At 36.2% G+C, this 16569-nt stretch overlaps 2 protein-coding genes and 2 non-coding genes across 4 annotated transcripts; 3 read left to right on the top strand and 1 right to left on the bottom strand.

The window, feature by feature from the left end:
- Positions 1-6499: 6499 nt before the first annotated feature.
- On the top strand, positions 6500-9577 carry LOC137714662 (zinc finger protein GAI-ASSOCIATED FACTOR 1-like). The gene is made up of 4 exons (XM_088690212.1): positions 6500-6716; positions 7214-7610; positions 8374-9224; positions 9279-9577. The coding sequence occupies exons 1-4, from the start codon at positions 6500-6502 to the stop codon at positions 9566-9568; spliced, it is 1755 nt and encodes a 584-aa protein (XP_088546338.1). The 3' UTR covers positions 9569-9577.
- A 1075-nt stretch (positions 9578-10652) lies between these two features.
- LOC137716656 (small nucleolar RNA R41) lies at positions 10653-10747 on the top strand. Its single transcript, XR_011065721.1, has one exon. It is a non-coding gene; the product is annotated as a small nucleolar RNA R41 (small nucleolar RNA).
- An 82-nt stretch (positions 10748-10829) lies between these two features.
- LOC137716658 (small nucleolar RNA Z155) lies at positions 10830-10905 on the top strand. The gene has a single exon (XR_011065723.1). It is a non-coding gene; the product is annotated as a small nucleolar RNA Z155 (small nucleolar RNA).
- An 863-nt stretch (positions 10906-11768) lies between these two features.
- On the bottom strand, positions 11769-15746 carry LOC137715933 (Cation efflux family protein). The gene is made up of 12 exons (XM_068455297.2): positions 15244-15746; positions 14719-14788; positions 14488-14585; positions 14205-14344; positions 13955-14070; positions 13740-13836; positions 13328-13412; positions 13091-13153; positions 12903-13008; positions 12547-12683; positions 12189-12280; positions 11769-12095 (listed from the first exon to the last, which is right to left on the bottom strand). The coding sequence occupies exons 1-12, from the start codon at positions 15580-15582 to the stop codon at positions 11975-11977; spliced, it is 1464 nt and encodes a 487-aa protein (XP_068311398.2). The 5' UTR covers positions 15583-15746; the 3' UTR covers positions 11769-11974.
- Between the last annotated feature and the right edge of the window lie 823 nt (positions 15747-16569).

Genomic DNA, 16569 nt, shown 5'->3' with positions numbered 1-16569 from the left:
TGGATATCAATTTTATAGTCTAATCAGGATGGAATTGGCAACTTGGCCGAGTTCTTAAGAAAATCTATCATGTAGCTCGGGCTATCATCATATTGTGAATACAACACTTGTATAATGCGAGTCGCATTTTTAAACCTCATGATTCAAGAAAATTGTGGCGACTCACTTTTTGATTTAATCCGAAGGTAGGTGGTTGTTTAATTTTTGTTGTTGTGCTCTTTTTCATTATTTGGTTAAGATCGAACAGTGGGTGACCGCAGTTTCTTTGGACCTGAGGATTTCGGAGAATGGGACTCTGTATAATGCAGTGTGCTCCTCCATGCTCCCTCATTTTCACCAAAATTCAAATATTCCTCCCCATTATTAAACCTATTTTCTAGTCATTGTCCCACTCATTGTAAACTTGGTTTTTTTTTTTTTTTTTTTTTTTTTTTTTTTTTTGAATGCATTAATATTTTTACACTAGGGGAGGGAGAGTTCGGCTAGGCTACATAATAAGCAATCTAATTTGGTATCGAATTCGTCATCCACGAGATTCGAACCTAAGACTTTTCACTTCCAAGTGAAGATGAATACTACTAGATCGTAGTATGAGTGACCATTGTAAACTTGTTAGAATCTACAATATTCAATAAATAAAGAGACTGATTCCAAAATTACATTTTACTTGCTCCTTAAAAAAACTGAGCCTTTTTTAAAACTCATTGATTTTGTGGATTTCTACAAAAATCGTCATAAAACCTATTCCGTGGTGCCGAACCATAAACTTCTTAAAATTCATGTGAGATTTTTTAACTCCTGAAAATCACTTAGCTAATATATAATATTAATCTCTATTTTCAGCTTACAAATCCATCAAATATACTTTTGGACTCAACAAATGGTAAGAGCGTTTCGAAGGGGCTTATAAAAAATTTCTTCATGCCCCCACATATCTTATGAAACTTAATAGTTGCATTATTCACCAAACACATCATAAAAATTATTTTCGTGTTATCCTATACCCATCATAAAATTTTGCAAGTGTCTACAAAACACATCATAAAATTTATATTTATTTTTGTGTTATCCTAAACCCATCATAAAATTTTGCAAATCTCTACAAAACACATCATAAAATTTATTTTCGTGTTATCCTAAACCCTAAACCCTAAACTCTAAATCCTAAACCCCAACCTAAGCTTCTTAACATTCATGTAGAACAACTTAAAGATTTTCGATCCAAGAAATCACTAGCCCCGCGTTTGTAGGGCAGATCATCTCTACAAAAGTAACATTACAAGTTCTTGCTTGAGTTGTTAAGGAACCCCGCAAATTTGTAACCAAAAAAAGGAAATTAGTAACGCAAACTTAACAAAGTTGCTCGATAATTACGCAAATGTGGAATATACTTGATATCGGTGCCTGCTTAAACCTAAAACCGGACAAACCCTGAAATGGAAATCCAATTGACGAAGTTGAAGCTTGATGGTTGACTACAAATCTAAAATATCCTTCCCATCTCCTTAAAATTCTTTCCATTTTGTTTAAATTTTTCGATGTCCATATCAAAACCCTAATAAGATAAACCCTAATTTGCTTTTGTTTATGCAAACATCGTTTTCAAACTTTTCATTACACAATATAATACATATATTATGCCTTGTCCGTCTTTTGTGTTGGTTTTATCCATGGGGCTCCTTTGCTCGTGTCAATTAGCAATTCATGAGTCACTAGTCTTATTATGTTATGAAATTTAATTAGCATCCTAATGCTGCTTCGGTCCGTAAATTCGGTTTTAATCATAAGATAATCAAGGAAAACATGGAGGAATGCGTGGTGATGTTTGGATCCCGTTGTTTTTACATTGTTGTGTTGATGTTAGCTTCCTCAATTGCATCGACCTTCCTCGATGATTACTAAGCAATCTCTTTGTTACCATTTGGAATGATTAGAGATTTGTGATCAAGAAATGGAATCTGGACTCTTAAAGTTTTGAAATTATTGACCAAGTATTTATAATTTGAACCATGTTTGATATTCTAGCTTCTGTGTCCTTGTTGTTTTCCATTTTATAGGCTACCTACTTGTTTTTTCCCATTAAGCTTCTGAAAAGCTCAAGGATAAACTGCATGCCCACATTTCTTTAATTTATGTGCGCACACATATATATATATATATATATATATATATATATATATATATATATATATATATATTCCTTTATTTTAATTTATTCCTTTTAATTAAAACAGACAAATTATATGTAGTGAAGATACAGATTAGTATTGGTTCTCCCTTAAGTTATGGGTAATGGGGATATTTACATGAACTGAGCTATGGTAAAAGCGATTACGCACACGCATATAATTGTTTAGAATTACTGACTTGATGTGGTAACGAGTAGACAACTAACATTAGAAGTTCTCTACCATGCACTATCAAATTTTCATATGATATTATTTGCTACCTAACGATATTCATCACATCAAAATTGCTGAGATTAATTAATAATTTATAGGTAGGAAATTAAATATATGTTAGAGGAATTGTAGCAATGGTCTTTTAATTTTTACTTAATTGGAGTAATGATCCATCAACTAAAAATCCGTGATCTTGGTCCCTTAACTCATCAAAACATGCATCTATGATCATTTTCGTCAACTCCGTTAGAATTTATGTCAATATGAGTCATGTACCATATACGGGAGGCTAAATCAAGGGAAAAATATGGAAAACTAAATGAGAAAATCGTAGCAAAGGTCCCTCAACTTTAATCCAATTGGAGAAATGGTTCCTCAACTTTAACCTGATTGAAGCAATGATCTCTCAACTTTAACCAAATTATAGGAATAGTTTTTCCAACATAACTCATTTTTACAGAAGTTCTGATAGAATTGATGAAAATGATCATAGATGTACGTTTTGATGAATTAAAAGACCAATGGTCACCTCTATGTACATGTAGGTCACATAATAGAATGTAATGAATATAATTTGTGCTTAGTGTTCTTCTTCAAGATTAATAATTATCTTAAGCTCTTAGCTAATGTCGTTACAGTCACATCCCGGTCCGGGATGGATCACTTCCCGGGCCCGCTCCACCACCGTAACACGATATTGTCCGCTTTGGGCTTACCATTCCCTCACGGTTTTGTTTTTGGGAACTCACAAGTAACTTCCCAGTGGGTCACCCATTATGGGATTGCTCTAGCCCCCTTTTCGCTTAACTTCGGAGTTCCTACGGAACCCGAAGCCAGTGAGCTCCCAAAAGGTCTCGTGCTAGGTAGGGATGGGAATATACATTTAAGGATCACTCTCCTGGGCAATGTGGGATGTCACAGTTACTCTCATTCACATTGAACTTGACCTAGAAAACAAAGCAGCAGCATCTATTATATGTCATTAATTAAATTGTCAATAAATCTTTTAAATAAAACAAATATGGACTTTGTTTGGTTCATCTTCGATCGTTTGGAAGTAATAAGACAAATAGGGTTCGGCAACTCTCAACTAATTAATGTGATTAAGCTTAAATTAGTTGTGCAATTTTTGTTTAAAATACCTTAGGGTTCATAATTACTGACGTAGGTTTGAATTAAACTGATTGATCTCAATAGGTAGGGATGCATGGTAAAATACAAGGGGATCTAGTCAGGAAGGTTTGTTATGAAAGAACGATAGATAGTGCAATAAAAGTTGAATTATATAGCTTGGAAAAGCATGCAGATGCATGCTCATTCTTAAAATGCAGTTTTACTTTGAACTTAAGAAATTACTCCATTCTTTCAATAGCTATATTTCTTCCTATCTAAACTATACTATATATATGTAGAACCTAAAGGCTAAAGCTACGGGGAAGATAAGTTTGATTAATTAGGACATTGTCTAGACTTTAGTGAATGTCTTTGGAGAGAATTTTTTTACCCAAAACACAGGCACGTGATATTATTGATGTGAGTGAAACATCACCTTGTCACGCATGCATAACATAACACACATAATGGTAGACCCCACGCGGTGAGTGTTCGTGGTACATGCAAAATTTATCCACCCTTTTATGTGCTAAGTTTTACCAAAAGCCAGATATTATTTCTTTTTAATCATCACTTTTTTTTTTTGTTTAAATTGAGGTCCCATGTTGTTGTTTTTTTTTTTCTTTTTTCTGTTGACTTTAATCTTCTTAGAGCAAGTTCACCAAGGACATTTAGGCTGAAACCCAGCAGCCAAAACAGCCCGGCAACTAGCCAATCTCCTCCAGCCTAGACCCGTAGGCCGGTTGATAGCCTAAGCCGTCCCATAGGCCGACCCAAAATGTGCTGAGTCAAGGCCTGGCCTATGTGACGTCATGCTAACGCCAACTTGACGTCATATGCCCTTTTAAATTTTTTTTTGTGCTAGGCCAGTGGGCGCACGTCCCTAACAAGAAAATACGGGCAGGGCCTGCATGCGCAGGTGCACCAACAGCTCTTACGGGGAGGCCAAGTGGCTCGTTTTAGGCCGTTGGATTTCCAACGGCTAGTTTTTTAGACCGTTGGATTTCCAATGGTAAAAAAATTTTGAATTTGAAATCCAATGGCTAGTGATGTGGCGATATCTAGACCGTCCGATCCAACAATCAACGATCCACGTTTTTCAGCCTGATTTTTTTTTTTTTTTTTAAGTTACAACGGTCAGAATTATGATTGTTGGCCACATGTCAACATATAGGCTGTTGGATTTGAATCTTTTTCAAATCCAACAATCCAGATTAATTAACTAAATTAAAATTTGTTAAAAAATACAGAAGAAATTAAACAAAATTATTATTATTTTTCTATAAATACCTAACCCTCATATTCCACCTTACACCACATTTCAATATTTTCAACACTTTCTACCAAAACTTTCTTATACTTTTTGTGTGAAAAAAATGGCTACGTGGAAGCTCATCGAAGATGTTACGTTGTGTGAATGCTGGGTTCAAGTCACTCATGACCTGATTACGGGTAATGAGATGGAGTTGTGAGAAATGTGGAGTAGAATTACGGAAGCGTTTTGCGCTATACATGGAAAAGACTCCACATGCAAGCATCCGCAAGGCAACAATAATTTTTTGCTCAGGAAGAAGACCTTGAATATGAAAAGCATCTTTTTTTTACACAAAGTATGGATAATGGTTGCAAATAGCACTCATGATTTTGTCGAACAAACTTCGTTGCATTCTAAAATGACGTCTAACAACATGATTAGGGAATACACAATTGAGGATAAAATAATATTCCAAGAAACCTTTACCTCGTTTTTCCCTCTTTCTATCCAAGTTTGCAGCACGTCTAGGTTTGGATATTTGACACACAGCTTCCATGACACGGTGGGAATGTGAAGCTCTCTGCCTTCTATGTTCATCATCATCATCCTCCTCCATTGCGAAAGCCTTATCTCCACCTTCCTCGAGATTGAACAATTCTTCCTATTGTGCTAACAATCTTTTATGTTGCTCCTCAAACTATTTGGACAATCTCCTTGAAGAAGACATTGTAAGAACTCAAGATTTAAAAACGATGAAGAAGAATTATGAGCTAAAAAGAAGGATTGAGTTTGGTGTGTGAATGATGATGGATGTAGGGATGTAGGGTTTATATGGACAAAACAAGAAAGGATGATGTTCTGGACACTGTCACGTGACACTACGTGATTGGTCATGTGTGTCTACAGACATAAATATATATATAGTTAAGGAAAGGTAAAGGTTTTTTTTTTCTATTTTTTACAGGCGATATTTTATATTAACTCATTTGAATTATAAAAAGGGAAAATTGGGCGTAAATGTGGGAACACACTACTCCCAGCTTAGTTAAGTCGAGTTATAATTTTTTTTTTTTTTTGGTCAATAGTTAAATGGGGTCTTGAGGGGGCAAAGGGGTGGGGGAGTCTTGAATCTGGGTAAGGAGAGCCACAAGGGTGCTTAATTCTACTACGACGCTACCCTTCTCAACTCGATCGAGTACTAAAATTAATTAGGGGTTTTTTTTTTTTTTTTTTTTTTTTTCATTGAATTAGAGGGGATAAAAGAAACAGATTAATTTACAATAATAAATGAAGGATGTAATTCATTGGTTACATGTGAACACAAAAAGAAAACCAAAAGGAATACAAGGTAGCTAGCAAGGTTAGGGTTGTACTTACCCAACAAGTCAAGGGTAATTGGTAATTAAATTAAGTATTTCAATAATGTGTCTTGTGAGCACTATATATAATTATGTAAGGCCAAAGAAGACCAGGTTCCAAGATTAAGTCTAAATATTGCACAAAAGTTGCTTCTCCTCCTCTCACCAGTATCACCAGAAATGAAGAAGCTGAATTCCCTGCTTTTGTCTTCCTCTACCAAAAGCAACTCCTGAATTTTTGTTCGCCAAAAACAAGTCTCTAGTCCTCTAGTCCTTCTACCAACATAGAAAATTTGAGCCAACTTTTAGAAAGGACAAGCCAAGTAATTTTAATTGTATAATCATCTCTCAACCCTTTTTGTCTGTCAAAAATGTCAAATATTACAGGTGATGTTGAAGAAGGAAGCTTCTCCTCAGGGAATAATACTGGAGAATTAGAAGTTCATCAAGACCAGCAACAAAACCACTTGCACGGTTCCAACTCTGGCGGTGCTTCCGGTGCGCAAAGCAACAGTAATGGCTCTGTCACTCATCAGCAGCCGCAGCAGCCGCCTCTTAAGAAGAAAAGAAATCTTCCAGGAACTCCAGGCAAATAGTTTTGAATTAATTTCTTCACTACTAATGTCGAGTAGTTTCCTCGATTCGATTGCCATGTTTCACCATATGTATGACATACAACTCAAGGCGCACGGATTTGATTTATTTTAGAAGAACAAAAAAAGGGTTTCTTTCCGAATCATGTCAGCTTTTATGTTGAGACTCATCACTGGACGTTGAGAGTGATCACTGGAGAATATTTACCTATATATTGGCGCCATGCTTGAGTCTTGTAATCTTTTCATTTCAGCAATATATATTCTTCTTCTTAAAAATGGGAGTTTCTAGATTGAGTTATCTTGTGAAAGAATCAAAACATTTTGAAGAATTGTTGCCAATAAAGTAGAACTGTTTGCTTGATTTCACTTTTTTGTTGGTCACAAGTATATATGCTGTGTAGCATAACACAACTAGTATTGCTAATTATACTTATAGTTGTGCAAGTTAATTAATTATGTTCTAACAAATTTGTATTAATTTGTGATCAGATCCTAGTGCGGAAGTTATTGCACTATCACCAACAACCCTAATGGCAACGAACCGATTTGTGTGTGAAATCTGTAACAAAGGGTTTCAAAGGGATCAAAACCTTCAGCTGCACCGGCGAGGCCATAACCTTCCATGGAAGCTCCGTCAGAGAACCACAACTGAGGTTAGGAAAAGGGTCTACATATGTCCCGAGCCGACGTGTGTCCACCACAACCCAGCTCGAGCGCTAGGAGACCTCACCGGCATTAAGAAGCACTTCAGCCGGAAACATGGGGAGAAAAAATGGAAATGTGACAAGTGCTCCAAGAAATATGCAGTGCAGTCGGACTGGAAGGCGCATCAGAAGACCTGCGGCACTAGGGAGTACAAGTGTGACTGTGGGACCATCTTTTCCAGGTTCCTTAAGTAACTCATACTCATGGATAGTTTAATTTTGTTAATTAAATATTGCATGTGCATGAACATATAATCAAGATTGGATCACAAAAAAGTACTACATGTATATATGGTTGCTTAATTTGTCGAGAATTAGCTCCCATATATATGTTTATGTTTATATAATGTATGTATGTGTGTGTGTGTGTGTGTGTGTATTATTTTGTTTTTATACTGAGTGATAATTTTACTAAATTAGTCTATATACTATATTACAAAGAGTAAAATTAGAACTTGTTATGAATCACTTTACTTTAACCAACTTGACTACGTTATTATTATTCTATGAGCTAGATATAATTTCTGCAGCATTTTTCTTACAAACTGTCACAAATGTATTTGTAAAATGACTTTTAGTGTAGTGGAGCATTGTTGGATTGAGCCCTCCAAACGCGAAAATATACATTTAGGAAAGAAATGGGCAATAATTGAAATAAAGCTACATTCATCGATCTCTTTTTGAAACCTTTCAATTTTATGTCACAACTTTTCCTTTTAACTACCGTTTAGACACACAATATTAACACATTGTATTGACAGTTTTTAATATACATGGAGTTCACATAATGATAGGGTCCATTTATATTAGTTTTATGTCTATTTTGTATGTCCAAATAATTTTATTATTTTTGGAATTAAGATAACTATACATTCTTCTTTCAATTTTTTATGTAATCAAACAATATCAAGTACAAATTATGTATTTTTGCATGAGTTTGTGCAGGAGGGATAGCTTTATCACCCACAGAGCCTTTTGTGACGCATTGGCAGAAGAAAACAACAAAGTAAACCAAATGCCTATGCCACATGATCAGCTCATATCATCAATGGCCATGAACACCAACACCTCCCCCATGGGAGGAAGAGTCTCCGAATTCCTCAGTTACGATATTAACACTAACAAAAACAAGCTTCCTGAAGATCTTGTCCCAATGCCATTCAAGTCCATGAACATGAACATCCCAGGTGGTGGCGGCGGTGGTGGAGGACCAGGCATGTTCTCTAACACCACCGGTTCGCTCTTTGGTGGGCCAAGAAGCGTGTCTTCCACCTCGGCCTCCAGCCTTCAGCTGAGTTCCAACAACAACAACAGCTCATCAGGGTTCAATTACCTTCACCACCAAGAAACCAAAAACGGAGGCAGCAGCCTAAGTAGTATTACCGGTGTAGCTCAAATGTCAGCCACCGCCTTGCTTCAAAAAGCCGCCAAAATGGGAGCCACTGCAAGCAACTCCACGATCAACTCGCCGATGATGCAGAAGAGCTTTGTTAGCAGTATGGCAGGCCCTGATCATGGCCACCTCTCTAGCCCTAATTCCATTCTAAACAATAATATTCGACCCCCACCGTCGTATGATCATCAGCCTCACCACTTCCAACAGCAACCTCAGCCGTCTGATCCTCAGTCACATAATTCACACAACATGATCGGAGGGTTCACTGACCAGCTCATTCAAAAGGGCCCACAAGAAATGTCACAGCCTTTTGATCATCACTCCAACAACCCAACCGCCAGCTCGGCAATGAATGACATGGGACTCTTCAGTCAAGTCTTCATGGGGATCGGCGGCGCGGGTCCCCACCAGAACTATCAGAACCACCAGGCAATGTTGAAGAATTTCGAACAAGATCATCATGGTCATCAGGACATTAATAGCCCTAACAACAATTCTAGTAATACTAATTCGACTCATCGAATGAACAGCGCGCTGGGGCCTTGCACAACGCTCGATCTGCTGGGCATCGGAGGGTCAAGGCCGCCAAGCTTGCATGCGCAGCTCCACCACCACCAGCAAAGGTTGGACTTGGAGGCAATGAGTCAGCACAGATTGCCGGCAATGATGAACCCTTTTCAGCAGCAGCAACAACAACGCTCGCAAGGAGATTCGGCTATGGAAAAGCAGATTTGGGATGTTTGAGTAAACCTTAATGTTCCTTATAATATCTACATTTACGAATTATCCATTACTTACAGAAGAAGGAGAAGAAGAAGAAGAAGGGAAGAAGCAGACCAGGGTTTGTTTTTCTTCGGTGACACGTTTGAGATTTGGGCTATTTTAGGCCCGGATTAATGTTTACATTCGTTCGGTATAGTCAAATTTGTGCCCTTTTTTATCAACCCAAGTTGCATTTTATGTACTAAGTATGACCCAATGAGATGATAGAAGCTCTTGGTACATTTGCTTAATTCAGAAAATCCCATTTGTGTTTTTCTTTTCATATCAATAAATTACTTGAATGGGACTTTGCCTTCCCTTTGGAATGAATATTAAACGTTTACATCAATGCCTTGAACCAAGCAAGGAGGAATACCACAAGATTATAAAAACACTAAAAAGCTGTCATGTAGTATATCAGTGTTATAATATAAATGGATAACAAGTTTATATATTAGAGTATAGTATGAATAGATTTATTTAGTTTATTTTCTAACAAAACGATATTTTATTTTAAACTAATATGTTTTACAACAGAAGGGGATTCAAATATGATTCAAGAGTACAAGCACAATGCATTGGCCAACTAAAATATGGGTGAATTGGTTTATCAAGCATTAATGTGTAGACCTCTGAGGTTTTCTTTAGTGCACATATAAGTTACACATCTGAATAAAAAACGGTTAGATTCTTTTAAGTTAAATGATCTAATAGTTGTTATCAAATGTGTAACTTATATGTGCACTTCTAACGTATATTAGAGAAACTCCAACAGGGCTCTTACCTACCATTGGATTTGGAAATGAATAATAAGCCCATTGTCACTTCCAGCTTGGCAATATCCATTGCTCAATGGGCTCTATTGGGCTGCAGAAAATTGCCCTCCCATAAGACGGCAAGACCCTTCAGCCCTAATTCGAATCGCTCTTCTATAAATATTCAGAGCTCAACCCTCTTCTGTCACAGCAATCCCCCTCTCCGTCTCTCTCTCTCTCTGGGATTAGGGTTTCTGTAAATTAGGGTTTTTGTAATTTGATTATATATGGTGGGAAGAAGGGGGTTTGAGTTTGAGGCAGTGATGCTGAAAAACTACCTATTTTCTGAGGGATTAAATTCCCTACTGTGATTACAAAATTACCAATGGATCCTTCTGAGCCTCAACCCCTTTATTTATTTATTATATTTTCCTTTATTTATTTATTTAATTTTATTGGGTTTTAATTTTCTCTGTTTAATCAAGAACCATTGACGTGATGATATGTTTATCGGACTTTCCATCGTGTCGACTAAAATTACAGACTACAATTATCTGATCAATGGTTCTCTTTTTGTTTTTTTTTTTTTTTTTAATTTGGTTTCTCATTCTTTTACCGTATTATTTTCAATTTTATAACCCAAAAAAAAAAGTTCAAAAAACCCGGATTTCTTTGGCCTAATTGTTTTGTTTTAATTGTCTTGAATTTATCATCTAAATCAAAATCCAAGACATTTTATTTTATTAATTTTAAGGTGCCTAAATGTAAGTCGTGGACATATTCAAGACCATAAAGCCAATTAATCCTAATGACAATTAATTATTTTACATACTAAAACTATTATTCTACTTAAAAAACATTAACCCTAATAACAAATATTAATGGAGCATCAAAATAACTGAAATTTTGGATGGTCAAAAAGTAAAAAATAAGTGCAACAAAGATAAAAATTAATTGGACACACGAGAAATGATAAAATTAAGAACAATGATATCCAAGGTAAAGTAAGAAAGATCACAATTGAAAATAAAATGAGCAAAAGTCAATTAAGGTGGTTTAGACACATAAACTGATGATTTGGACACGTGAACCTAAAATGAGCAAAAATCAGTTAAGGTGGTTTAGACACATGAACTAGTAGTTTGGACACGTGAATTGAAAACAGACAAACAAAAGATTAGGACCAAAAAGGTTGAGAAAAACTCGGAAACGCTTTTAAAAAAAATATATATAAAATACTTGGAGCTCACAAAAAACTTTGACTTTAAATCGAGCCGAGTTGCGTTTTATGATGCATAAAGATAACCCCACTTAGTAGAATAAAACTTAATTATTAATTAAAATAATTGGAATTTTAAATATCCCGCTGTATAGGGATAACGGTTGTATGTGTTGTAGAAAAAATTTCAAAGTAAACATTCAACAAATTGAGAAATTTGTAACAATACATTTATGAGAGACAGATTTTAAGAATTAATATATTATTTTGGTACATGAAACGTAACCAATCAAAGGTTAATTAATTATTCTGACATATCATATATGCAAATAATCTAAACCTAAAAGAATAAATTTTTATTGTGGAATTGGAAAACCATGTAGTCTAACACTTGCTTGCCTTCTTTCTGGCTTCTTAGTCACCGTTGAACTGTGGAATTGGATTCCTCAGACGCAGCTGAATGCCGACGTGAATGAGATTCGTCGCCGCCGTCAAAATGTCTTGCTCGGCTTCTTTTGCCACCTCCATTGCATCTCTGGAATCAGAAACATTTCTTTAAAACCGTTACGGAATGGAACTGTAGACGGGACTGAAATCGTCAAGTTGGTAAAAGAATACAGGGTTTTACCGAATTAAGATGTCCGGGGGCATGGAAACCTCAATTTGGAGATACATCTTGCCTTTTAACAAGTGATGCGTTATGCGTTCGACAACCATTTTCTGAAACACACGCAGAAATAAGAACATTGGGTGTCTTGTTTCAAATCCAATCTTCTAATAAGATCGATATTTGAAATCTACTCATAAGATCCACATTTGAATGAGGAAGTGAACGCATATATTGTTGAACTCTAATTTTTTTAATCAAAAGCATCATGAGCTAACTGCCAGTGAAGAAATAACATCCACATTTGGAGTAACATCATGCAAAAGATCAAAGTCAAGCTGAGCTTGAATTTCCAACTTGATAAAGAGAGGAGAAATACCTCTGCATACTTCGATGAGATGATGGTAGAAACGGCTGCCTCAATGTCTTTTTCTGCAGGAGAAACATTCGGGCATGCAGTTTCTTTGAGAATTTCTGGCTGATCTTCACTGGGGTAAATTTGTGAAATTGAAGGATCTACAAAGAAGTAAGAGCAAGTTATGAGAATTTAAAAGATATAATGAGAAACCCGAATCATCTTGTCCAATATAAGTGAATTGAACCGTGGATGAAAATTCTGAATGTATAAACACGAAAAATTAGGATAAAAGTCATTCCTAGTTTGTCTAAAACTGAGCGTTCATAGTTTGTCTAGCTCAATATCGAAAACTCGCAATCCAAAAATGTGTAGCATACCTATGTGTATGAAAACCTCAGAGACTTCAGGATGGGATTTGTGAATCTGACGACGAACATTTTCTCCAATGTCATGTGCAGCGCTAACACTACAAAAAGGATCAACCTGCCAGGCAAAAGAAACAAATGAGATACATTACAGGAGATGGATACATTATTTGACAATGCCACAAAGTTTCAGAGAGAACCTCAATATGTACATCAAGGTATAGAGATGAACCTGCCCTCCTTCCCCTCAACCGATGACAACCCTGTACACAGCCTGAAAGGTCATTTCAAACAGGAAAACGAAAATGCTAAGATCCTAGCTAATACCATTAAGCTTAACAGAATACAGCCTTTCTTTGACTAAGGGAGTTCAAAGACCAGATTATACATGGAGAAATAATTTCGTAAATGCATTATAAGAATTAATAACCGGATACCTTCACACCCTCAACTTGTACAATTGTTTGTTTCATAGGATCCAAAAGTTCTGCTGGGATTGCAGCATCCACCAGTTCCAAGACACTAAAATGGGTACACCGCCAAAAGAAAGAAAGAAAGAAAGTGCACACATATATCAAATAGGGTCTTGAGAAGTTAACAGAGACTCATACGCATGCACAACAAGAGATGCATCAAGCTTGCATTGTTTTCTTTTTTGGTGACAAGCTTGCATTATTTGATTAAAATTAAAGCCCAACGTTAGACATCTAGAGGTGCCATATATCTTTGCAACTATATTCATGATTGTAGGAACCAGCACGTGTAACAGCTTAAACAGTCACATGTACTCCTTTGAAAATCTAAGAAGTGTGATATAATGGTGCATATAATAGAGAACAAAAATCAGACCTCTGATGCCCGGTTTCAATTCCCGCCTTCAGGATCATGCCTGCGACAAGAAGACCAGCTAGGGGATCCAGAAACTTTACTCCAAGGATTGAACCTCCTAAAATCACAATGATTTAACCATGCTCAGTGTAGGATCACGGGTTGTAATTAGTTAATTCAAGAATATGAAATATAAGTTGATAAAGTGATCTTTAGGAAAAACCAAAGTGTCTTACCAACTCCAATGAGAGCAACTACTGACGAAATAGCATCTGCACGATGATGCCATGCATTTGCTTTCATCAATCCACTACCTTGTCTTTCCCCAGCCCGTAATGTAATCCAGTAAAGTCTTAAAAGCAAAAGAGAAAGGCAAATAGTGAGTGGGAGAGAAAGAGAAGGGAAACGGAGGAGAAGAGCACGCATAAGGAGAGAAATGAACATAGAAGTTGAGATGGATAAATAAGTTTTTATAAACTTTGGTACCCTTCTTTAACAGATATTGAAAAAACAGTCATGCTCAATGCTAGAACAGGATGCTCCATGTCAACTCCATGATGATGATTATGCCCATGCTCATGTGTCAATGACTGACTAACTATAGCAGGATCTGCTGAAAACAATCCCTGAACATGGAAGATCAACGAAGAATTGGATTCACTATCAAGAGAAACTGATCATGATTTTTTTAACTGTCAATAGTCTATCGATCTGAAACCATTTGGAAACAGAAAAATAACTACATATGAGTAGTCGACTTGACACTTACCATCAAAAGATCCAAAGCATGCCATGCAATGCCACCAGCCGTGGCCAACAGCATACAAGAGATTCCAAGTGCTCCAAGAGTCTCAAATTTACCGTGTCCTGGAAAAACAAGAAAACAATTGTATAATGTCCCAAGTTTCCAACAAACACAAGGATACGAAATACACAAGTAGGGTGTATATGGATAATGCGAGATCAATGGAGTAACGTGTAGGTACAAATCAAGAGTGACCATATGGGTGTTCTTTGTCTTTCGGAGCCTTTGCAGCTTTAAATGACCATAAAGCAACGCTGCTAAGAACCTGAAAATATAAGCAGAAAATGAAAAAAAAAAAAAAAAAAAAAAAAAAAAAAAAAGCGTGCATTATACATCTTAAAACAGAGTAACAGATATGGGCAACCCCAAAATTCTAAAGAGTAACAGATATTCAAGCAGACAATATGCAACATGGGCAAGCAAGTTCAGTGAAAATTCAGCTCCTAAACATACAAGTTCAGCTTATAAATACAAAATTCAGCTCCTAAACAAGAACATCTAATTCTCGCAAAAACCAACATGGGGAAGCAAGAAAATCATAAATTCAGCTCCTAATTACAAAATTCAGCTTCTAATTACAAATTTCTGCTCCTAAATGTCCTGACTCCCAATTACAAAATTCAGTTTCTAAATACATAATTTCTGCTCCTTAACATCCAATTCTCCAAAAAGCAAAAAACCAACATGGGGTAAGCAAGAACAAAAACACAAGAATGTTACCACGTCGGAGACCGAATGGGCGGCATCAGCAATGATCGCCGTGCTTCCGGACAAGTAACCCGTCAAAGCTTTCCCGGCAGCCAGTCCAACATCAGCTGCTAATCCCATCCGGAAAATCTTCTCCCCCTCTTCACCGGAGAGGCGATGTTGATCATCGTTTTGGTGGTGGGAGTGGCCCAAATGCCACCGTCTGGCGATCGAGTAAATAGGGTTTTGCGGATGGGAATCGACGATTTGGGATATTGTGGGATTGGGAAGAGGAGGACGATGATTGTGCTTGTGAACGTGGAAAGCGAGCCTTTTGCGTACAGAATTGAGATTGTGGAATCTGAATCCCATTGCTGGAGCTCGAAAGAAACGTCTTCAGAAACTGGGTTTTCAGTGGTGGAATTTGAACTCGATCAGAGATTGAGAAAGAAGGATGGAGCTTGAAGGTGAAGGTGAAGCCATTAGGCTTTAAGCTATCAAGTATCAACTGTTCTTTCTGTCAACGTAACTTTTGTGTTTGGAATTTGCAAATTTTTATGCTATATGCTTTTGGGCTTGATGGGTTTAGGATGAAAAATAAGGCTCTTTGGAAGTGCTTATTTAGAAAGCACTTTTGCGGATAAGCAAATTTATTATATGCGAGTCCAAATATTTGTATAGATAAAAAAAAGCTTTTAACTACCAAACGTCATTAGAAATGCTTAAAACATCTCCAAATGAGATGTTAAAATGTTCACATAAGCTGTAACAGTAAAAAAAGATCACACTAATATTCTCCAACCGAAATGTCAATTCATATATGGCGATGATATGGATTGGCAACAAGAAGGTTGTTGTCAAACTTGACAGCAACTTCAAAATTAATTATTAAATTAATGGTTTTTATTAAGGAAGTTTTAACGAAAAGCCCACGGTACTATTCACTTTAACGAAAAATCACATTTTTACACTAAAAAGTTAAATATGGTACTATTCACTTTACCCTTTATTTTGTCCTTATCGTTAAAACTAAAAGTTTTCAAGCCATTTTCATTAGTTTTCCCTTCTATTAATTTTTTTATTGATTGAATCATTATATTATAAGGAATGCTGGTGTTGACATTCATGTCTCTTTGGTGCATTTGATGAACGGTCCTGATTTAATAAGTATTAAATGTCTTTAATTAAATTTTTATTGGTTTAATCATTTATTTTGTAATATAATAAAATAATAATTTAATTTGACATATTGGGTGGAGAGTACAACTTTAAAAAATGTGAAAACGCCACATAGGCTATCAAATTTAAATTTTATCTTCAAAATTTGACACCTCATTTGGAAGATGCTTTTAGTTAACT

The sequence above is a fragment of the Pyrus communis genome, chromosome 3 (assembly GCF_041283825.1).
Source record: "Pyrus communis isolate YQ-2024b chromosome 3, ASM4128382v1, whole genome shotgun sequence".
In the NCBI taxonomy this organism is placed as follows: Eukaryota; Viridiplantae; Streptophyta; class Magnoliopsida; order Rosales; family Rosaceae; genus Pyrus; species Pyrus communis.
This window is presented reverse-complemented; position numbering and strand designations above follow the sequence as displayed.